Raw genomic sequence first — 25,111 nt, 5'->3', positions numbered from 1 at the left:
ACTAGATGCGATAAATTGACACCTGATGGACTGATCGCTGTCTGTCAATCCAGTCCATAGTGAAGACATGCCCTGACCCTCCACCTGTAAGTAGCCAGTCAGTTCACAAAGCACCAATATCATATTCTTTTGGTGTGAATTGTGTGAAGCTCTACTGAAGTAGCCTGTGTTTACACTTGGCAAAATGTAGACTGTTAAACAAGTCATTAACTACCATGACTTAACTAACATGATGCTAAACATGTCTTAGTGTTCAGGATTATAATTTAAAATGATCTGGACAAACTGGAGAAATGGTCTGAGGTAAAAAGGATGAAATTCAACAAGGACAGAGGCAAAGCACTCCACTTAGGAAGAAGCAATCAGTTTCACACGTACAAAATGGTAAATGACTGTCTAGGAAGGAGTTCTGTGGAAAGAGATCTCAGGGTCATAGTGGATGAAAAAAAAAGCAAACATCATTCTGGGATGTAATAACAGGGGTGTTGTAAGCTAGACATAAGAAGTAATTCTTCTGCTCTATTCCACTCTGATTGGGCCTCTACTGGAGTACTGTGTCCACTTCTGGGCACCACATTTCAAGAAAGATGGGGACAAATGGGAGAAGATCCAGAGAAGAGCAACAAAAATGATTAAGAGTGTAGAAAACATGACCTATGAGGGACAATTGAAAGAACTGGGTTTGTTTAGTCTAGAAGAGAAAAGACTGATAGGGCTATGACAATAGCTTTCAAGTGTATAAAAGATTGTCACAAAGAAGAGGGAGAAAAATTATTCTCCTTAACCTCTGAGGGTAGAACAAGAAGCAATGGGCTTAAATTGCTGTAAGGGAGGTGGAGGCTGGACAAAAGGAAAAACTTTCTAACAATCAGACTGGTTAAATACTGGAATAAATTGCCTCAAGACATTACTCAATGGAGATTTTTAAGAGCAGGCTAGACAAACACCTGTCGGGAATGGTCTAGAGATGTTGCTTGGTTCTGTCATGATTGCAAGGGGCTGGACTAGATGAACTTTCCAGGTTCTCTCTAGTTCTTGTATTCTATGATTCTATGATTAACCATTGCCACCTACCCTGAGTGCCCTTATCTAGTGTAAGAATGAAATAATATTTAATAGCATGCTAGTTAAATGTTACTCAGCACGTTTCCTAACATATTGCTCTCAGTGGGCGGCTGCAGTTTTACACTTGCTTCAGTTTCCATGTGGTCTCAAGCTACAGCATCATGTTACTTTGGTCTTGAGTCTATAGCTTCTTATTTTAGTTCTACATGGGTTGCACATAAAAATATCATTTGCGGTGAGTTCTGCATCTTTCCTGATTACTATCCAATAGCCCCCTTTTTATGTGCCATACCTTATGGGCAAGCACATGAGTGTACACAGCTGACCCCAGGGCCACCCAATCAGCTGTTGCTGGGACCAGCTGCAGTGATTGCTGCACAGACATTCTTGGGCAAGCAATGGCCAGTGTAACTGGACCTGGGAACTGCCTGAGCGGTGGCCTGGGGTGGCTAGAGCATCACAGTGCAGGGTTGGCTAGGGCAGCCACTGTTGGTTGAGCCTCTCAGTGGACCCTTGACAGTTGCTCCCACTGGCTTTTGACTCTCCCCTAACAGCAGTGCTCCCTATGGGGTATCCCTACTCAGAAACAACCCGACCTTAAGATTTAGTTGGCGTATTTATAGTGTAAGTCATACACAGGCCTTGAATTTTTGTTTACTGCCCTTGACCATGACTTTTGCTATAAATGCCCATGACTAAATCGTAGTTTTACTAATAATGTATAATCTGGACATGTACACTAGAAAACATCCAATTACAATGGAGGGACATTCACTGTAAACTACACTGTAGAGACTCTGAATTCCCATGAAGAACATTCCAAGAACATAACAAGAAGAGCATTTATTGCTAAGCTTATTTACCATACAGTTCTATAAATCTTTATTCTTCTAATCTGCACTGACACGAATATATGTCCAAATAAGTGTGTAATTTTCAGCTACCCAAACTGCATACACAGTGCTTGCAATTTTAATTGTGAATCAGAAAAGTGCTGAATGACATAACACACTGTATACAGAACTGATTCTTATGACAATTAAACATTGCATGTAATCTTAAAAGACCACAAACATACCCATTAGAAAATCAAAAATTGTCATATCCATTATATCCAAAATTCTGGTCCCAGTGTCATAAGGTGGTGTTTGTTTAACTTCCTCACAATAATCTGGATCAACTTCCCATCTGGAAAAGATATATTGTAGATAGCTTACATTAGCTGAGATTTAGTTGTCCTGCAGTGGGTTATGTTTAGCACATGTACAATCAACTTAACAGGCTGTTTCAAGCAATACAAATTCTGGTAAAGATTGCCTCTGATTAATTAATTTTCTAGAAGTTCTGGAAGGATCATGAGTTTAAGGAGAATATGTGGCTCCCAGCTCCAAAAACTAAGAGATCAGGTGTGCGTTGAAGTAATTACATGATCAGATATCAAAACTATTCAACATTTGTTTAAGACTGACTGCATCTCTACTGGACAAAGGTATCAGCCAGTTCTGTTGTACCCAAAACCTGCTACAGGCCTTGATCCTGACAAGACTTATGCAAGTACTTATCTTTAGACACAGGCTACATGTGCACGCTACATCGAAATAGCTTATTTCGATGTAGCGACATTGAAATAGTCTATTTCGATGAATAACATCTACACATCCTCCAGGGCTGGCAATGTCGACGTTCAACTTCGACGTTGGGTAGCACCACATCGAAATAGGCACTGCGAGGGAACGTCTACACGCCATAGTAGCACACATCGAAATAAGGGTGCCAGGAACAGCTGCAGACAGGGTCACAGGGTGGACTCAACAGCAAGCCGCTCCCTTAAAGGGCCCCTCCCAGACACAGTTGCACTAAACAACACAAGATCCACAGAGCCGACAACTGGTTGCAGACCCTGTGCATGCAGCATGGATCCCCAGCTGCCGCAGCAGCAGGCAGAAGCCCTGGGCTAAGGGCTGCTGCCCACGGTGACCATAGAGCCCCGCAGGGGCTGAAGAGAGAGCGTCTCTCAACCCCTGAGCTGATGGCCGCCATGGCGGACCCTGCTATTTCGATGTTGCGGGACGCGGATCGTCTACATGTGCCCTATTTCGACGTTCAACTAATGAGGGGTTAGCGACTTCGACGTCTCGCTGCCTAACGTCGATTTCAACTTCGAAATAGCGCCCAACACGTGTAGCCGTGACGGGCGCTATTTCGAAGTTAGTGCCGCTACTTCGAAGTAGCGTGCACGTGTAGACGCGGCCATAGTGGCATAATTCCTTGAAAGTCCCATCAAGGATCAGGTGTTTCTTCCAGATTCTAAGTATTTATATTGTTCCAAGTACACCACTGTCTAGGGGCCTGATTTAATGCCCACTGAAGGCAATAAAATGCCCCCTACTGACTTCCATGGACTTTTTTAGACCCCTGCATAATTTGTGGGGTATTTTTACATTAATCACTGCTCATATTTGACCAGCAATACATCAGCTCTGCTGCCGGAAAGCCTTTTGGTCTCAAGTACTCACTCTGCTTTCTTGCGTTTATGGTAAGAGCGCCGCCACGGATTTCTCCAGGTTTTCCTTTTGGCTAAAGACAGGTCAGGTAGGAAAGCTGCAAGGGAACCTTCAATCTGATCTGGTTTCCCACAAAGAGCGTGCTCGGTTGAGCAGTAGTAGGAGCACTCGCCATAGAAACAGATGTTGTTTGCTGTCAAAGAAAGTGAAACATTTGAAAACTTTCTCTTTTATTCGTGTTTTAGAACATGTAAAATGAATAAAAATATGCAAACACCTATGGACAAATATATGATCCTGCCTCAAAGCCCACAGAGGCCTGTGATAGTCTTTCCATCACCTGCAAGGAGCTGTTTATGAGTTTGATCTCATGTCTACTGAAGTAAATGGAAAAGTTGCTATTGATTTCAGGGGGGTTGTGAATATTTCCAGTGTACGTATTCTCAAATAAAATGTAAAAGAACTCGCTCTACACTTTTCCATCTTCAGTGTATCTTTTTTAAGCTATAATAGCTATTTTCTACAGACACTAAGGTTAAGCTCTAGAGTTAACATAGCCCCCCCGCCCGTCAAATGCAATACTTGAACACTAGACAATGCCCAATATCATGAAGCATTTGCACAGAATTTTCTGTAAATTGGGCCCTGTGATATGTCTCAGGTTGGGAACCCAAAAATTAAAGTACACAAAATCAAGTCATTTTTTAGAATTTTGTTGCTCTTTTTTTTTTTTTTTGAGCTCTGACAGGATTTTCTGGGTATAAGGTATTTTAATTTTTACAAGGGAGAATTGTTTATGATACAGACTGAATTATCCAGGGAATCATAGAGCTAGCTCTGGCAGTAGATATCTTACAAACAAATTTCCTCTCCGAATGCTGTATTATTCCATCAGCCAACAAACACAAAGCCTCAACAGCCACTTATCATATTTTATAGGGTCTAGTATTTTAAAATCTTGCAACTATCCTAATATATTTGAGTGGTAATAGCAATGCTAGGCTGTTTTACTGGCCATAATCCACTGCCCAAGTGAATACACTAAAAGGCTGAAGGATGAATATTTTATCCCAGTAAAGAAATCAGGTTATTAACACGAAATGGAGAATGATGTTCCTGTTATTGTGGTTTTGCAACAGGGCTTTAAATATTTGCTTCGCACCAATGTGTAAAATATAAGTTGTGCAAGATCATGTCCTCTCCTTATGCTACTGTGCCAGAGGGATACAGCGTAAAAAGCTGCACTGCAAAGGAACAGATTTCCTGTTCCTAGGTAACAACTCACAGAAAATGTAGCAAGAGGGGGTGAAGCATGTTTAAAGAGGACACTTTGGCCATGTCTACATGGCCCCGGAACATAGCTAATGAGGTTTCTAGAAATTGCAAATGGGCAAGTTCCCATTTGCATAGTCATTCAGCTAATTAGCATAGCTGCATGAAACTTTACCCTCGGCAGAGAGAGCTGCCAGCAGTAAAGAGGCTGTGTGGACATACCTCTCCTGGCTAAACCAGCCCCCTCTCCCCCGTCGCCAGTCTCTTATCCCTCCAGGGCCATGTAGACATGGCCTTCCACAGATGGATGCAGAAACTACAGTAGGTGCTGATATGGCCTTTTGTAAAGTGAGATTGAACATTTAAAATGCAGGAGAATATGAAAGTGCAGTAAGCTACGATGATGCTTTTGCTGATTGGAATTGCTCAGGTCTATTATTTAAAGAAAAAAACTGATTACCATGAAATTGTCTCAAACAATCAGAGGGCAGGTTTGATGGATTATCACTCAAGAGTTTTTCCTAGTTATTCATTTCCATGCACTTTGGTAGTAGGCATCTGATTTGTGCATTATCCCTATGGTTATTATTCAGTGGCCACATATTATGCCAATCCCTGTGCTCTGAAAGGCTAGCAGCCATTATTAGCTAATAAGGGTACAAGAACAACTGCCATTCTAATTGTCACATATTAGCATCCACAATGCTTACTTATACTAAGTCCATTTTTGATTTAGTTCCCAAATACAATATAAACAAATATATATATTTGTTTATGTTGTATTTTGCATATATATATTTTGCATATATATATATATATGCTTTTATCCTGAGGGCAAGTGCCCTTTTGACTAGCAGAGAGAATGACCAACAAACAACCTATCAACAAAAGAAAAATATGAAGAGGAGAATAATAACGGGGGGAAGAAGCACCAAAAATATTTTTTGAACTTTAAACTTTAAATAAAAAAAAAAACTTATGGTATTTGAGCATGTGCTTTTTTTTAAAAAAAGTTTCCTTTAACTTAAAATGTGAGCATTGCTTTAATTTCAGGATAATAATAATAATATCAGGAGATTTCCCGTAACACAGAAATAGCCACATCCTTGGCCAATAAATGGCTTGGGTTGATCATTTCCTAAATTTTCTTCAGCCTTCAATCTTGCTGTGTGTTCAACGAAAGATATGATTATTCGGTTTTAAACAGGAAACACACATGATTTATCTTTTAAATAACTCGAAACATTCCTGTAACTCTTACATATATACTAGCACCTTTGGAAAATATCTTTCAAATTGCATAGAAAAGTAGCTTTATCTATGTATCTGCAATTTAGCTTAACAATAAATTACACTTTAACCTCCTTAATCCAGGAATCTGTGATTCAGCAACACTCATGGTTCAGACCCCTGCATAGCTGGGGCACCATAATGATAATAAATACAAATTAAATTTAAATTAAATGCAACAAAACAAAAAGTATATCTACATATACATACTGTATTGTCTAGCATAAATTTAACTTGTAAACATGAGAAATGTCAGAGCACTATACTGTACAATTAGTGATTTTCTGATTAATTATTTTCATCTACTCTACATTTTCTAGAGTTTGTCTGTTTATCTGTCTGTTTGATCAAGAACTCCTCCTAAATATTAAGAGCTACGGCCATCAAATTCGGGATACAGCATCCTCTTTTCCTAACTTAAAGCAACATAAGGGTTTGGTGGTGCCAGGTAAGTGGGATATGCCTGGAAAGAGACTGCTTCTCATAAAACCAAACAGAAAAGAGACAGAATCAGCAAATCAAGTACAGTCCTGAAAACTGATAAAACTGAGCAAATATTGAAAGAGACTGAACCATCATGAGCCATAAAAATAGGATAAACTTGGAATACAATTGCCTCTGAATAAGCCTTACAGAAAAGATTTAAAACAGATACATTTGGGAGTAGTGTGTTTTGGCACAGCAAAATCAATGCTTAAAGTTTGAAAACTAGAAGAAAATGTTATTGGAAGCCAAATTGACAAAAAGCCCATTTTATTAAAACATAGTGAATGATGAGCATTTATAGGGATGAAAAGAAATACGCTCGATGGAACTTCCATTTAAAAAATCAGTAAAAAAATTAAATGGACAAATTTTAGCAATCCTTTCTTATGAAACACAAAATAAAAGTTAGCTTAATAAAAATAGCAGTGTATTTTTGGAAAATACAGTCGCTTAAATTAAGCATGTACCTTTTCCTTTTATTTTCCAAAAAGACCCCCAACAACCTTAGTTGAGTGAAAGACTCAAGCAACACTAAGTAAATCTGGTAGTACGATAATAAAAACAAAATAACAGTATAAATATAGTGCATTGAAGATTTATATTATGACATCATGTACAGTCCTCTATAATGGCTTGTACATAACAAAAGCTTTAATGACAGACTTTAATCCTTCATTCTAGCAAACACTCCTGCTCTGGAAAAGTTCATAATCCAACATAATCTATTTCTAAGATTGCCAGAGTAAAGAGGTTCAAGTGTACTAGAGTCCATAAAACCAGGACTCCCCAGTCTAAGGCCAGGTTGACACTAGAGGGAAAAAAATAGATTTAAGATACACAACTCCAGGTCTAAGAATGACATAAATGGAGTCGACATAGCTTACGTCGATTTTTCCCATTATCTCCAAAGCAAGAGGTCAGTTAAGACCAGGAAAAACTCTCCATAGACTTCCCTCACTCCTCACAACTGCAAGGAGTACTGGGGTCAATGACGGTGCTCTGATCATTTGATTTAGCGTGGCCCCACTAGGGCTGTTTCTACACAGGCCGCTTCCTTCAGAAGTGGCATGCTAATACACAGAGCAAAAGATGCTAATGAGGGGCGGATGCAAATTCCATGTGCCTCATTAGCATAACGTCACGTGATTTGGAGTCCAGAAGACTCCAAAATGCTGTGTAGAAGCACAGCCCTGGGGGGGACTTCCAGAAGGAAGTCCTCCTTCTGGACGATCCTTCTTCCCAAAAATTTTCCACCTGTGTAGCAACGGCCTAGGTGTGCTAAATCAAACTCCAGAAGACCAACTGCCAGAAGATATGTGCCCTAAAACATTTAGGAACTTTTATCCCCTCTCTTAAGGTTCTCCTCCAATCTGATTCTATAGCCCTAGCATGGCTGCCATTTCCCATAAGCCCATACATGAACTGAAGCTTTTGAGCTCTGCCTTTGATATGACTGTTAACTCAGGAGGGTTTCATGCCTCCATCTGAACTTTTGTCACAGTCCATAATGAAAAGGGGACGTGGGCTGCACTTTGGCTGAATGCTGTCGCAAGCTGCAGTTTATCATGAAATTGGATCATTGCATTGTACTAGGCAGTGATACTATTAGCAAACAACTCCCAGGGAGAAAACATTTGACACTATGCCTTTGAAAAAAATAAAGCTAGACAAAATATCACAATAAATTCCAGGCTGAACACAAAGGAACACTTCTACAGAATGACATGCAGGATCAGATTGCAATCCTTGCTGGGGATGTAAAACAAGGGAGGGAAGAAAAAGAGAGGGAGCAGTGGAGTGGAAAGAGCAGACTCTTCTAGCAAATTCTCCCCATCCTGTACAGGTGGGCATGGAGCGGTCAGAGGCAGAGCCTTGGCACAGCTGACTTCCCCTGGGGAAGTCAGAACTGGGCCTGTGCTGGGCATAACTGCACTAAGCGGTTGCTTAGGGCCCCAAGCAGATTAAGGGGGCCCTGCTATAATATTAACCCCCCCACCACCAATAGCTTTCATTTAATGTGGACTTTTTAACAAGCATATTTGTATATGTTGTGATGATATATTTAGTGGTTTGTGGAAATAATACAATTATTCTTATGGTGGATAAGGCCCCCCCTTCCAAAAATTCCTGCTTAGCACGGTGCTGTGCTCCTGGGTCAGCATAGTATGCGTGGCCCCACATTTGGGGCAGATTGTAAGACTGCCACCTAGCCCATATTTTCACTGAGGCCAGGTCTACACTAGACCTAAAGCCACGTGTAAGTATGCAATTCCAGCTGCGGCAATAGCGTGGCTGGAATCACCTGACCTACAATTGACTTATCTGGACGTCCTCACTGAAGGAGGTCAACAGGAGAAACTCTCCTGTCGATCTCCCTTAGTCCTCATGATAATGAGTAGAGGGGTCAACTGTAGACTCCTGATAGTTTGATTTCACACGTCCCCACTAGGTGTGGGAAATTGAACCCCAAAAGATCGACCTTGACCAGATCAATTTTCCAGGTAGTGAAGACATACCCTGAGTCAAGTACAGTTATTGCCTGCTCATTTGTGGAGGCGGGTGAGCCACTGCTATTTGTCGTGACAGTTCAAGACACTTTGTCTTTGAAGTCTATGAATCTACTTTCACCCGGTGGGAGGACATTATCCTGATCTAGAACTGTTCTGTAAAGAGCAAAAGGCACAATGGCATTTTCCTTCTTTCTCATCCATGGTACATTTGACCTTTTTTGAGAAAGGAATTACATTAAATACAGCATTTTGTGCTGCAGGATGAGGGAGAGCATTAGTTTGCTTCTGTCCTGGAATCAACAGAACACTGTCAGTGGCTTTCCATATTATTAATGAAAACAACTGGAGGTCATAATTTGGCATTCATCACATAGTATCTAAATAAATCCAAAGCAAAGTTTATGGCATATCGCTACAATCACATCAACTGCTGCATGTGACAGCAGAGCTAACATGATGTGCTGGCTGCCCTGTGCTTTCCATTGTTCTTATTGGGACCTATCCAGCTATTGATTTTTACACAGCACTCCCATTGACTTCAGTAGTCACCCCACGCTTTGAAGGATGGTCGGATATGTCCTGTTGTTAGGACAACAAATCTGAAGCAAACCCACAAGAGTATTTCTTGGTGATACATTAGTCAATAATAAGGCCTTTAGTGTTGCCAACTGCATGGTCTGTTGGCCTAGGCTTGTGGCCCGTGGTCTCACTGGCTTCAAGAAGATACCACAGGAGATAGCATGAGTCAGGCTCCATAGCTCATTGTAGCACCATTGAAATGAGAGACATGCATTGTGCAAATATTTTATTAATGAGTGCTTGGCCATTAAAAATATTGCTACCTTTTCCTGCATGTACAGATTGATTTGAGATTGTATTAGTGTGGGGGTAGATCTCTCTGCATAGCATTCTCCAAAGGGATTTCTTAGCCAAAATTCACAACCACCAATGCCTCATATTTGCAATAATCCAGAAACCCAGGTAAAATAAATTCAGTTTCCAAAAGTCCCTTTTAAATGAAAGTATATCTTCTGCCTTTCCCCAATGCATAAGAATGGATGCATCTCACCTCCATAGACTTATACAGAGCATGAACAAGAGCCTCAGGTGGGGGCCCAGGGTGGTAATTGGTGGTTTAATATATTACTTCCCCTTTTTATACACAAAGGGCCAATTCTTTATGTGGGGATGCAGGCACATGAGAGCACAACACATGTGCAAAGGAAGCAACCCTGGTTTAAGCTATTTGCACTCTCCTCGTGCAATTGGTGGTAAGGCACATTGGCACTATTGGCAGCATTGGCACAGGAATGTTTTGGATGGGCAGATGCACTTGTGCTGTGTCATGTATCAATGTGGAAACTTCCATTTCATAAAGAAAAAACACGAGCAGTGATGTTTAGAATGTCCTGTGATACTGCAGACATTTGCCCTATATTAAAGGCATTTGAATATGAATTGACAAGATTTGTGGGTTTTGACAAAATGTCTTGCAATTATAATCAAGTGACAGAAAAATAGGAATATTAAATTCCGACCTGATTATTTTAATTAAAATACAAAATGCATCTGGATCTATCCATTTCTCTCTGTGGCTTCACAATGCTAGCAGAATAATAATTCAGCTCAGGTAGAAAAGGGACATTTCAAGATGCTTTAAAATCAAATTACTTTGCAGTATCGCTAGCTCACTGAAAGTAGTGTTACTTTTAATACTCTACTTTTAGCTACCCTTTTGCAATCACAAGTTTAGAGAGAGGATATAATCCTGAATGCTTACACAATCAGCACAGAAAAAGATCATTAGTCTACCTGCTCAGAATAATAGCAGACTCAGATTTGTTATTGTTTGCTGGGGAAAAAATCCACAATCTCCTGGAATTGGTTACTCTGAATGAAAACGCTAGTGCTTAATAGCAGTGCAACATGGATTTCTTTAATCTTCTGCCTCAATTACTCCTAAACCTACTGCTGATATCATTAATATATCTCTTTTTGCTTCCTGAAGAGCTCTTTATAAGCTTGAAAGTTTGCATGTCTCACCAGCAGACAAGGTCCAATCAAAGATATTACCTCAGTCAGCCTCACTCTTTCTGCTAGTAAATTACTATTCATTTGTAAGAGCACTAGTTTCCACAGCCTCCCCTACTGCAAAGGATGTAAAATTAATTCAAAGGAGTACTCGCCTATTTGCATGGCTCATGTTCAGTCCAAACTGCCCACAAGTGCACTCTTTTGCAGTGTGGTTTCTCTCGGAATGAAGCACACCATATTGACTAGCCCTATCGCTGTCCAGTTTCAGGGTTTTACACTGCTCAGCATAAGAATGAATGCTCCTCTGATGTTTAGTTCTGCACAAGAGGAGCCTGACAGTTCTTGGAGGATGAAGACAGCATTCTCTGTAAGCTGAGTGCTTGGGCAGCCACCCAGGTGATTTCAGGTGCCACCCAAATGATTAGCAGAGCACCCACAGCCTCCCGTTGCGGGCAGCATATGTTTCTACTGGTGGCACACCTCGGCACATACCCTGGTGCACATAACATTTTCTTTGAAGAATAAAAATATTCTGCCTGTGGATGGAAAAAATTAGAGGGAACCCTGTACGAGGACCAGACAGCCCTGTCCCCTGGGACAACACTCACATATAGAAGCTCTGGGAGGTTTTTTCCCCAAATTATGCCATTGGAGGGATTAAGGCGTGCACACACCACACATCATACAAGATGAGGATTTAGCCCAAACACCTCTTGCAGTGCTCATTAGATGCACAAGGCCATTTGAGGCTATGTGGCTTCCTCCACATCCTTACAGCTGGCTTCAAGTGTGGGTCCTTTGGATCCATGCAGCCTGGGAATCCCCTTTTAAGGGTTAGTTTCCTGGTCTGGTGGGAGCTCTGTGCAAAACTAATACCATTTGCTGCCATTTGCTAATGCCATTTGCTGCTGTATTGCCTTTAAGGGCTGTGTGTGTGGAGTTAGGTTTGTGCAGGAGACAGTATGTTTCTCCACAGCCCATGCCCTGGGATGGAGCTGCAGAAGCGACATATTCTCTCCAACATTCAGCTACAGGGGGAATCCCATGGAGATCCTGAAGGCTCAATGTGACCCAGAGATGTGAAGTATTCTCTGGTTCCTTATTATTCTGGTTTCTATATATTGAATCTAGTCAGTTTAGCAAAAATGTGGCAGGGGAGAATCTTCTAGAAGTAAATCAAGCTTCCCTCTTGCTTCTGTAGCAGTTAACACCTGATAGCAGAGTAGAGGAATTTCTAATTGGGTAAACTGAAGGCTGGCTGGGGTTTACCACATCATGCATCTTGCAGAAGGAGCATATCAGAGCGACAGAGACTCCGGCCGCTACCGCCTTGGCTGATATCTGGGGATTTCCAGTTGTGAAGACAGCACTTAAAACTGTCATATTAAACAGGAACCCTTTAATCAGCTATTTGGACTGGGTGTTAGGTCCCTGGATTTATCCAATGGTGGTTGATTTAGGACCATTATTACTTCTGGACTCCATACTAATTAATTAATGCCTTTTAAGGTCAGTATGAGTTACAAGATGCAGGCTGTTCTTAAAGTAATGTGAGTCTGGCTAATTAAACAAGGAATCTGCAGGGAATGGCTTTGCATTTCACCAACAACTTATAAGAACAGTATATTGATTTAGAAAGTCTATAATGTAAAAGCACAGAGGTTAAGCATTTTATTCTCCAGCAAAGCCTGATTCAAAGTTAATCAAATATTTTAATTGGATTTATCTGAATCACATAACAGATGTGGATAAAGGATTATGCTTGCACCTTCCTTTGAATGTCTAACATTGTATCGTGATGAGATAAAGATCTTTATTTTAACTCACAGTCATATCTCTGAATTTCATTGCTTCCATTGCTTTAAATTGCTCAGATACTTTAGTGTTGTTTTATGATTCTACTTCCAGAAATGATTAAAAGTTTCCCTTAAAACCTTGATATGTATATTGGAAAATCCAAAAAAAAAAAGGACGATACTCTTCCAAACTTGTTCAAAAACATGGGAATACAGTGTTTAACACATCAACAAAGCAATGCAAACTACATTAACTTACATTAATCCACTAGATTTTTCAGTCTGGGTCTTGTCTTTAAATTTTGCCCACAGTATTTGAACCCATCATTTCTTACAGTGATTGTGCACATATTTTGCTCACAAAAAATCGCATTTGTCACTCAAGTGCTTGTCTAGAGTCCTATTTGCATGCATGAAATGGCGCCATACATTGTTTTGTGAGCACAGTTGTTTAGTTGTATATCTAAAATTGGACACTCAAACCCTTGAGGGCAGATTTAACTTCTTGTAGTTAAGCAATTTATTTTACAAGTAAACTTACCGCTATAAATAACAGCATGTGAAAAATGTGCATATGACAATGTGGAAAATATACATGCTCTCCAAAAGTAGACATCACAAATGACTCTATTGGTGATTTTATGTGTAGAAGTGTGACACATACTAAACAGCTATTTTTGTAATGAAAGCCCAAAATGGAAAATTAAGTTTTCCATCTGATGCAGATATGTAATAACTTTATGTTCATGGAAATCAAGAGGAAGGATTGTTTCGTGATTTGGAACTGGGACTCAAGGGCTACGTCTACACGTGCAGCCAACATCGAAATAGTGTATTTCGATGAATAACGTCTACACGTCCTCCAGGGCCAGCAACGTCGATGTTCAACTTCAACGTTGCTCAGCCCAACATCGAAATAGGCGCAGCGAGGGAACGTCTACACGTCAAAGTAGCACACATCGAAATAGGGATGCCAGGCACAGCTGCAGACAGGGTCACAGGGCGGACTCAACAGCAAGCCGCTCCCTTAAAGGGCCCCTCCCAGACACAGTTGCACTAAACAACACAAGATACACAGAGCTGACAACTGGTTGCAGACCCTGTGCCTGCAGCATAGATCCCCAGCTGCCGCAGAAGCAGCCAGAAGCCCCGGGCTAAGGGCTGCTGCCCACGGTGACCATAGAGCCCCGCAGGGGCTGGAGAGAGAGCATCTCTCAACCCCCCAGCTGATGGCCGCCATGGAGGACCCAGCAATTTCGACGTTGCGGGACGCGGATCGTCTACACAGTCCCTACTTCGACGTTGAACGTCGAAGTAGGGCGCTATTCCTATCTCCTCATGAGGTTAGCGACTTCGACGTCTCGCCGCCTAACGTCGAAGTTGGTGCCGCTACTTCGAAGTAGCGTGCACGTGTAGACGCAGCTAAGAAATCTAGGTTCATTTCTCGTCTCCTTCACAGAGTTCCTAAATGACCATAGGCAGTCCACATAGACCCAGTTCAGGAAAACTCTTGATCACACCAAAGATCATGTAATATAACCAGGCGAATCAACAGCCTTGCTGGGCCTTTGGGCAAGGTCAGGGGGATTGGGAGTTCTGGCTCTGGACTCCAAGAAGAGGACAGGGGAGTCCGCACTCAGCAGCACTCCCTGGACCATGCCGCTTCCCCTCTCCCTGCACTATAAGGAACACGCTGCTCAGGTCTCCTGCCACTGCCACATTAGCAGTGGTCGGGAGCCTTAGGCCTCTTTGAATCATTAATTGCCCCCTTGCCCCTCCCACCCTTGTCAGTGGGCCTGAAAATAACTTAATGATAAAGTCAGTTGGAATTAATCACATGCTTTTTTACTAGGTGTTTGCACAGAGAGCTGCCTTAGGAGGTGTGTGGATTATGAAGTGCTTAAGCATGAACCTTTGAAAATTCAAACAGTACATTTTATGAGGAAACTACAGCTGGGCAAATCTTGAACAGACTCATACTTTGAATAACACCCACGGATTCATTGCAATGGTATTCACAACCCCTGGGACTGGGACTAGCTATTCTGAACACGCAATTTTATTATCTATAAAAATATTTATGGAGGTTAATATTCGTTGTGGTCCTGAGGGCCAGAACAAGGGCTGTGCATCAGCTATGTCACAAATAAACCCTATCCTGAGGGTATAAATGGGACTTAAGTGCTTGCATAGGCCTTGTGTTAGCATCTGGAAGGTGTATACTTCATACATATTTGCTCAAGCATCACACTGCCTTGTTATGGATACTGATGTAAGTGTGTGTCCATGAGAACAGTTGGGACTGAGATGATTCATCTAGTTTCCCTCCCATTTATAAGAGATTCAGTCATCCCATCTGGGAGCAGAAACAATAGCAAAACCTGTAGGATTGATCAGTCAGATAGCTCCAGTCGCCAAGCATAAGGAGTGACGTGCTAAGTGATGGCTGTTTTGAATGATCTGCAAGTACTAATGAAACTGCTTCACAGAAAACACTTGGGCAGTGCCTACGCTAGCCCTCTCCTTTCAGAAGGGGCATAATAATGAGCAAGTTGGGAAGATGCTAATGAGGCACGGCCATGAATATGCAATGCCTCATTAGTATAATGGCAGCCACATGTGACTCGAAAGCACCGCTTTCAAATTGTGCACCGCCCATATAGATGGGGGCCTTTTGAAAGGACCCTCCGGACTTCAAAAGCCCCTTCTTCCTTAAACCAAATAGGAATAAAGGGCTTTAGATGTCTTGTGGGGGTCCTTTCAAAAGGCCCCCGTCTATATGGATGGCACGCGATTTGAAAGTGGTGCTTTTGAATCACATGTGGCCGCCATTATGCTAATGAGGCACTGCGTATTCATGGCAGTGCCTCATTAGCATCTTCCCAACTCACTCATTACCATGGCCTTTTCGAAAGGAAGGGGCTATTGTAGACATAGCCTTGTTGAATAATTCACATTAAAAACACACAGAATAACTTGTGAATGGCAAAAGGGACAGGGTGGGTGAAGTCATATCCTTTACTGGGCAGCTTCTATTGTTAGAAGGCACAAGCTTTCAGGGTCAGCATGAAGAGACGCATGTGCGCCCTCAGAGCTGTTGAGGGAGGGGCAAGGGGCCAGCAGCTGGTGGATAGAGAGGTCCCATCCTTTGTGGGGTGCTGTGAAGACCAGGGGAGTTGCTCCCCTACAATATCCACTGGTGGGGGGAAGCAGAGTGGCCCATCTGCAGCCTGCTCTACTCCCCGGTCTCCTAGCTGCATTGCTGGGGGAGGGGAGCTCAGGGGGAGGGGTGGAACCACCCCCCCCAGGCACCGGCAGGGGGAAGCCGAGCAACGCAGCAAGGGGAGCAGAGTGGAGTGGGGCCAGGGTTAGGTGACTCTGTCTTCCGCTGCCGGTGAGTGCGACCATGGGCCTGACCTCTTCTGCTGGTACCAGATTCCCCACTATGCCTCTTGGCTGCACCATTGGGGGAAGGGAACTTGGAGGAAGAGGTGAAGTGGAGGCAGGGCAGGGGAGGAGCAGATGGGAAGAGGCAGGGATGGAGACAGGGAAGCAGGTTGGTGTTCCCCTTATGTCCCTCTCCAGCAGTCACCACTCTGCCATAAGGCCATTGGGCCCAGAGTATTTATTGATGAAAATAACTTCTATAGCATATGTTTCATGAATACTGGAGGCATATTCCCTGCCAAAAGGAGTTTATAATGAACAAAAGATAGAGCATGGAACAATGGGGAGAATAAAAAGTAGAACCAATTGTTGGGAAAAGTGGAGTTTAAGGAAGGACTTTTAAGAAAGGAGAAAGAAGCAGAGCAGAGATCCCAGTGTGAGTAACATTACACATATGACCCTGGAAGGTGTGCTTTGCTCTTTGAACAGAAAGTGGTATGGTTTATGTTGGTTCCTAGATCCATCAGGAGCTTGTTCCACAGTCTTTGACTGGCTCCTGACAAACCATTCCCTCCTTCTCAAGTGGGGAAGGAAGCCAAGGCCCAAAGAAGAGCTCTTTATAGTTTGAAAGATTGTACCTTCCACCTACAGAAGCTGGTCCAATAACAGATATTACCTCACCCGCCTGGTGTCTTTCATATCCTGGGACCAACTTGGCTACAACAACACTGAACAAAGGAACTCGTTTCAAAACAGTAAATTATTTGCTGTCCATAGAGCATGACCTGGTCCAGCAACTCCGTGGAAAGACCACATTGGTTTTTACGTAAAAGTATATATTGTTGAGAGTTCATATTACAATTAAACAGCAGGTGTCTTTCTTGTCACCTAGGAAGAGGGCAATGTAATGCATAAAACTACCTGGTGAAATGAAAAATGTCCTCCACAGTTTCTTGTCACGAGTAACATCCCTAATTTCTCTGGTCATATTAACCAATCTACCAGCAACAGGAGGAACACGACGAAAATCTAGGATCCTGGAAATGAAATAAAATGGGTAGTATACTTTTAAGTTTCTTTAAACAACAACAGCAGCAGCAGCAGCAAAACCTCTGATACTTCCTATTCCTAAAAACATAATTGTGATGCAAACAAAAGAAGTACATTATATCTGGAAAGCAGCAACTAAATTTATCTGTGACCTTTATATTTCAAAGAGCCTGATCGAGTTTAAACCAGATAATTTATGCTAAATACATAATTTTCAAATGCAAGTCCCAACTTAGCTTTGTTGTATAAAGCAGAATCAGTACATGATAAAAACATGGGCATACAATGTTTGATGAACAAAATTAAGCAGTGTAAAATTCCAGAAATCTGAGACACAAGAGACCTGCTTCTTAATCCAGTTCAACTCCTCAGCCATGCAGGGTTTTTCCTTAAAGGCTGTGTCTGCACTGGCTCAAATCTTTGAAATAGCCATGCTAATGGCCATTTCGAAGATTACTAATGAGGCGCTGAACTGAATATTCAGCGCCTCATTAGCATTAGGACGTTTCCAGCTGTGGCGCTTCAAAAGCACCACTTTCGAAAGCGCGCGGCTCGGCGTGGCTACACGGGGGTCTTTTCAAAAGGACTCCACACATTTTGAAATCCCCTTATTCCATTCAGCTGAGCGGAATAAGGGGATTTTGAAATGTGTGGGGTCCTTTCGAAAAGGACCCCCATGTAGCCACGCTGAGCCAAAGGTGTTTGAAAGCGTCGCTTTCGAAGCGCTGTGGCCGGAAGCATCTTAACGCTAATAAGGCACTGAATATTCAATTCAGTGCCTCATTAGTAATCTTCGAAATGGCCATTAGTATGGCTATTTAGAAGATTTGTGCCAGTGTAGACACAGGCAAAGTGTGCTAGGCATTGCTTTTTCCTTCCTAGGACATGGGGTTTCAATGTCCTCTATTGCTAACCTATTAACCCCATCCCAGGATACCCAGAGAAACCAACCCGTATCCCGAGCATGGGAGCAAAGTCTCCACCTATGCCTTGAAGCCATGTTGGACATAAAAATACCTCTAGCCTAAGAGTCCCCAAAGTTCTCAACCCTAACTGCTGGCTGGGTATTTCTAAGGGCTCCAAACCTAACCCTAAGCAAGGAGCCCTACAGGCTCCGTGCTTTACACTACCCTGGGGATCCCTAAGTGCCCCCAACTTAACATTAAAAGAAGAGTCTCATGGGCACCAATCCAAATACTAAATTAACTAGTCTTATGTAGGTCTACACTACAGCTTGAAGCAAGCTTCTCAGCTCTTGTAGACAGACTTGTGTTAGCAGGGCTCTTGCTAGTGCACTAAAAATAACTGTGTGGTTCCTGCAGCGCTGTTGAAGGCTCAGGTTAGCCACCTGTGCTCAGATCCAGGGTTCAAGGTGAGCTTGAGCTTGGGTGAACAACGCAAGCCAGTCTTAGGGATACATCATTCCCACTGTTACTTTTAGCTTGCTGTTGTGAGCACTGCTAGTGCATATTTCTTGATTGGATTGAGATTTGCTCCCAGATGCAGGATAGACACATGCCTTTGGCATAGGCGGTGGGTGAAGCTGCTGTTTGGGGAGGCAACCTCCCCAACGCGTGGCCCCATCCATACTCCACCCCTGCACTGTCCCCTGACTCCACCTGCTCTTTCCCCTGTGTCTCCCTCTTCTCTATGATCACTCAGGCCTCAACTAGATTATTGTGTCCAGTTTGTGGTTCTACATTTCAAAAAAGATGTGGAGAAACTGGAGAAGGTCCAGAGAAGAGCAACAAAAATGACCAAAGGACTAGAAAGCATGATCTATGGTGGATGATTGAAAAAATTAATTTTGTTTAGTTTAGGAGAACAGAAGACTGAAAGGAGACATGAAAACAGCTTTCAAATACCGAAAAGGGTGTCACAAAGAAGGAGAAAAATTATTCTCCTTAACATCTGAGGGTAGAACAAGGGGCTTAAATGGCAGCAAGGGAGGTTTGGGTTGGATATTAGAAATAATTTCGCAACTGTCAGGATAGTTAAGCACTGGTATAAATTGTCTAGGGAGCCTGTGGAATCTCTTTCACTGGAAATATTTAAAAGCAGGGCAGATAAACATCTGTCAGGGATGATCTCGCTGGTGGTTGGTCCTGACATGAGTGCAGGGGACTGTCTCTTCCAGTTCTTGTATTTTCTGAGTCTGTGATTCCAGACAAATCTCAGAACCCAAGGGCTTGTCTACACTTGCCCCCAACTACTACTTCGAAGTGCCTATGGCTACATGCATGCTGGCACTTCAAAGTTTGACACTTTGAAGTTGTCGTGGGGGAGAATTAGTCTACTGAAGGGCTGCACATTCACCACAACACTACATTAATAATCTCCCATCACCCTGATTACCATGCCCCCTTTGAAGTTGGGGGCAACTGTAGACAAGCCCCAAATGTAGCACGAGTTACATTTGGGAAAAAACCCTCACTCTTTTAATTCCCTTTTAAAGAAAATGGGGAAAAAACCCTCACTCTTTTAATTCTCTTTTAAAGAAAATAGAGTATGTTTTCCACTGTATGCTGGCTTGTGAAGACTGGATGTGAAAAAGTCACTTAACAAAAATCCTAAATTTGACAATAAAAAATGTCAATTGTTGTTTTTTTGATGTACTTTGAATTTTGTACGATATCTATTTCCAAAACTTCATAGTAAGGACAAGTCAGTTGTCCAGCTGAATGTAAGATTAAATATTATGGAAAACGTGATGAAGTATTTCATGGTCTTAAATTTTCTACAACACTATTTCTAAGCTGATTTTATATCTTAAATATACTCTTAAGCATTCATAAAGTAATCATTCCAGATTATTACATATTTAAACTCACAGAAATAAAGACATTATTTTCAAAGTAATCAGAGCAGTTTAGTGAATTCACAACAAAGTTCATTTCTTTTACAAAAAGGGAATGCTATTTTGTGTAATTTTTCTAACAATACATGGTTATAAAATGTCATTATATATTTATATTAAAATATATTTCCAAAGATTTTAAGCATATCAAAAGATTTTCTCCTAAAACTAGTTCGCCAAATAGCCAGAAGTAAAAGGCAAACATTTGTCCAGCTATGTGGAAAAGAAAGAATATTGTGTCTTTAAGCATTCTCTTTAATGGTGGGGGGTGGGTGGGTGAAAGGAGAGTACGGATGGATACAAAGGACAGGAAGATTTTGGAAACAAGTTTTTGTACTATAGTAATTAAAATTAAAATGTGTATTTCAGAAAAGGGTAGTCTTTTGAAAAATTTATTTAAAACACTATGGTTGTGTCTGGACAGCATTCCCCTTCTGGAAGAGGAATGCAAATAAGCGAGAGCGAAAATTCAAATGAAGCACGGATTTACACATCTTGTGCCTCATTTGCATATTCTTATGCGATCACTTTTCCGGAAGCAAGTTTTCTGGAAACAAAAGCAGCTGTGTACACAGGGTTCCCTCAGAAGAACAACCCATTTCCAGAAGAACCCTTATTCCTAATTTTTTTCAGGAATAAGGGTTCTTCTGGAAATGGGGTGCTCTTCCAAGGGAACCCTGTCTACACAACTATTTTTGTTTCCTGAAAAGTCTCTTTCGGAAACGCGACCATGCAAGAATATGCAAATGAGGTCTCAGATACATCAATTCATGCTGTATTTGAATTTTTGCTCTCGTTCATTTGTATTCCTCCTTCAGAAGGAGAATGCTGTCTACATGCGGCCTACAGCTGAAGATCTAAGCATTTAGGCTAAAATAGAATACTGAGATTGTGGATCTAAATATCTATGCAAGGATTTTTTAAGATATGTGATTTTAAAGAAAATTTTAAACTAAGGTCCTGTAGACAGATTAATACACAGCTGATTTTGTCAGTAAATTCCGGATTAGTTAAATGGTTTCATTACCATTTAATGGCTCCTTCACAGGTTCAAAGTTATGCTAATAGGGCTGGTAAGCTGGAATGCTTTTCACTTTGAAGTTAACAGATCCACTTGGTGGTGAGGTGAGGAAGAGTCACCAGTCTGTAAACTGCAGCAGCCCTCAGAAATGGTCAGAACAGGGATAGGACGAGGGGAGAGTTTGACTGCTAAGACTCAGGGGAGTCATTAACTCCCTTTGCCTTTTATACCCACCAGCCATGACCTTGTGGCCCCAACCTAATCTTAGCTAGGGTGCCAAATGGATCTCAATTCTGTCCTCACTGCATGGAGTCCTAGGGACTCCAACTCTAATTTTAGGCTGGGAAGCCCTGGGGTCCCAATGCATACCCAAGGTTGGGAAGCAAAATGAGCCCCAACCTTTATGATAGGTCAGGGAGCTGTATCAGCTCCAACCATTACTGAGGCTGGGTAGTCCAGCAGATCCAACCCAAGACCTAGGTCTCAGAGCCCTATGGATTCCAACCCTGTTCCTTTTTGGAGAAGCTGTAGAACCCTAACTGTAGGCCTGGAAGCCTAATTGCAACCCTAACTCGAGGATGGACAGCCTTGCCAGCCCCAGCTCTAATACTCTACTAGTCCTGACCCAAACCCTCGGTCGGGAAGCCCTACAGGTCCTGGTCCTGACTCCAGGGTGGGTGCCATACGGTCTTCAACTGTAGCCGTAACTCTAGAATTTTGGAACTCTAGAATGGGCCCTAATCCAACTCTGTATGAGGCTGGAAGCTCAAGAGAACTCTTAACATTAATCTAGAAGTCCAATTGCTGCCCTAATTTGGGATGTCTGATGACTCTCCACCTCCCCCCCAAACCAACGTAAAATCACAATATCCAATGGTCTCAAAAGGTCATCTTATTATGATTGTCACACAGACCTGAACTTTAACTCTAGTCTGGTGTGTCTCATTTGATCCAACTGTAACCCCTTCTTAAGATTTCCTATGGATCTCTACTCTAACACTATCATGAATTACCAAGTGCCTCCAACTCTACCCCTAGCCAAGGATGTTTCATTAACTTCAGCTCTGGCCCGAACCCAGAATGTGCAATAAACTGGAACATTAACCCAGAAAAATTCCACAGTCCCTAATTTTACTCCTAGATTCCCAGTAAACCTACCCATAATCTCTGCACTGGAGGGTAAATGGACTCCATTCCAAAGGCTATGCTGGACACACAGGGCCTATCAGGCTCCAGATCTAAGCGTGTCCTCTCCCAACCGACGGGCCCCATTCCTCGTGGTAACTGTGAGCCTACCTCTAAACATTGTGCACAGTGGCTTTCGCCCCACAGTCCCAACACCACCCCTATGAAACCTCTATCTCTTCTCCCCTCTCTATTATTTTTATTTTACTCTTCTCTGAGTGTTTTCCTGTGTATCAATATCTAACTCATATTCCTGTGCCCAGAAATAATTATAGCAGGACAGGTTCAGCCAGACCAATACCCTATGGGATCTATGGCAGCAGATCTTCCCATATGCAGCTCAAGATCACATTGTCATGCATAGCTTTAGAAACTTGATCGTTTGGTTCTTCAGCCCTTGTATACATTACATCTATCATGTTGAATAGTAACAGAGAGATAGCGTGCTACTCTACGTATGATGAAAGCAAAAAAGCAGTCCAGTAGCACTTTAAAGACTAACAAAATAATTTATTAGGTGATGAGCTTTCGTGGGACAGACCCACTTCTTCAGATCACAGCCATACCAGAACAGACTCAACATTTAAGGCACAGAGAGCCAAAAATAGTAATCATGGTTGACAAATCAGAAATATTATCAAGGTAAGCAAATCAGAGAGCAGAGGGGCAGAAGTGGGGTGGGGAGTCAAGAATTAGATAAAGCAAAGTGTGTAAAAGAGTTCCTATAACGGGCTAGAAAATTGTCATCCCGGTTCAAACCATGTGTTAATGTGTCGAATTTGAATATAAAAAAGAGTTCAGCAGCCTCTCTTTCTAAATGGCTATGAAAATTCCTTTTCAGTAAAACACAGACCTTAATGACCTGAAAGTCTGTGTTTTACTGAAAAGGAATTTTCACAGCCGTTTAGAAAGAGAGGCTGCTGAACTCTCTTTTATATTCAAATTCAGTACATTACCACGTGGTTTGAACCGTGATGACAATTTTCTAGCTCGTTATAGGGCCTCTTTTACATGCTTTACTTTATCTAATTCTTGACTCTCCCCCCAACTTCTGCCACTCTGCTCTCTGATTTGCTCACCTTGATAATATTTTATTGATTTGTCAACCTTGATTACTATTTTTGGTTCTCTGTGCCTTAAATATTGAGTCTGTTCTGGTATGGCTATGGTCTGAAAAAGTGGGCATATTCCATGAAAGCTCATCACCTAATAAATTATTTTGTTAGTCTTTGAAGTGCTACTGGACTGCTTTTTTGTTTGCATATATCACTACATCTCCTATTCTTTTATCCTGCCCTTTCTTCTCCCTGTGCCCTTATTCTCTCTAATTCCTTTTGACTGTTACTTCCTTTCAGGTAGATCTTCCTCCCAAAATAAACCTTTGTTTCTAATTGTTAGTCTCCAGTTTCATTCTGCTGCATTCATTTGTTCATGTAGATTGCTCCCCGTTTGATAATATTTTCTATTTTTAAAGTAACTCACTATTTGCAGGGGAGTTGGGTTTAGAATAAAATCCACACAACTTTTATTTTTTTAATTTTAAATATCATTTCATTTTACCTACCTGTCCAAATGAAACGCGGCTATTTCAGCATTATGCCTTTCATAGTCTGAGAAATAAAAGAAGTCAGGTGGGGTTTCCTGTTCTCTGGTTTGCCTGTGAAGAAAAACAGACATGACAAGTAAAGCTTTGTATTTATAAGGAGCAATGCTCAAAAATCAAGACCCTTATTAGTTCAGCATTGGCTGCTTAATCAAAGGGCCTTATAATACTGTGTGTGAATTATTCACCATGCATTAATTTTATCTTTCTTATTTTTGTAATAAAATTCTGAATTTTAAGCCCATCCTCAAGCATGAAGGAGCTGTCTCAAGTGCAGTTCCATTCAAGATGCTCGCTCTGTTTAATAAGATCTGTGTTATCACTCAAACATTTCATAAGTTATAGCAGTGAAGAAAATGTCATTTCATTAAATTACCATTAACTGTAATTATAAAATATTCAAATGTAATAAAATTTCTCTTTCCTCTTTGGCAATTGTGGAGCACCTATTTAGAAAAATGACTCTTCTTTTGTATTACTTGGCTCTAAAAATGACATGTTTTCTTCATTTCAGAAGAAATGGAACCATTGCAGTCTGACTGCAATGACATATGTCACATATCAAAGAACATTAACAAGACTGTGCTCCAGAGAAGTGTCAATAATTTGTTGTTCCTACTTTTTAAGCACACATAAAACTGGGGTTTCTAAATAGAAAGCTAAAGCTCAAACATTACACTCTGCTAAAAATGGAAAGATTTTACATGTAACATAGGGGCAATCTATGTAAAGATAATGGGAGTTTTGCATTAACTTCAGTGTGCCCAGGAATTGACCTTGGGAAGAAATTTGCACTGTGCAGTTGCTGAGCACAAGACCCAAGCCTCACTTAAGTTCCATGCATATCCTTTCCTGAGGACTTACGTGTTGTATAGATTTTCTGTTGGTCATAAGTTTGGGTTGAATCTCATTCCGAGAAAACTTCCCTGTTTCTAGGTGCTGCTTTTCATTCTACACTATTTGCAGAGTACAAAGTGGTCCAGGCCTTAAATGAAGTATAGCTGCAGATAGAGACTATCAACATTATTTATTTTCTTGTCACATGCACTTC

At 41.5% G+C, this 25,111-nt stretch overlaps 1 protein-coding gene across 1 annotated transcript in view; it reads right to left on the bottom strand.

The window, feature by feature from the left end:
* FAM20C (FAM20C golgi associated secretory pathway kinase) overlaps nt 1-25,111 on the bottom strand; it is a 105,858-nt gene that overhangs the window by 6,114 nt on the left and 74,633 nt on the right. The window contains exons 4-7 of the mRNA XM_075010929.1: nt 24,022-24,114; nt 17,266-17,381; nt 3,582-3,762; nt 2,144-2,253 (exon numbers count right to left, since the gene is read on the bottom strand). Coding sequence (XP_074867030.1) covers nt 2,144-2,253; nt 3,582-3,762; nt 17,266-17,381; nt 24,022-24,114 — 500 coding nt within the window. The remainder of the gene's footprint in view (nt 1-2,143; nt 2,254-3,581; nt 3,763-17,265; nt 17,382-24,021; nt 24,115-25,111) is intronic.

Source organism: Carettochelys insculpta, chromosome 16 (genome assembly GCF_033958435.1).
Source record: "Carettochelys insculpta isolate YL-2023 chromosome 16, ASM3395843v1, whole genome shotgun sequence".
NCBI lineage: Eukaryota > Metazoa > Chordata > Testudines > Carettochelyidae > Carettochelys > Carettochelys insculpta.
Note: the sequence above shows the minus strand (reverse complement) of the source record. Positions and strands in the feature narration are given on the sequence as shown.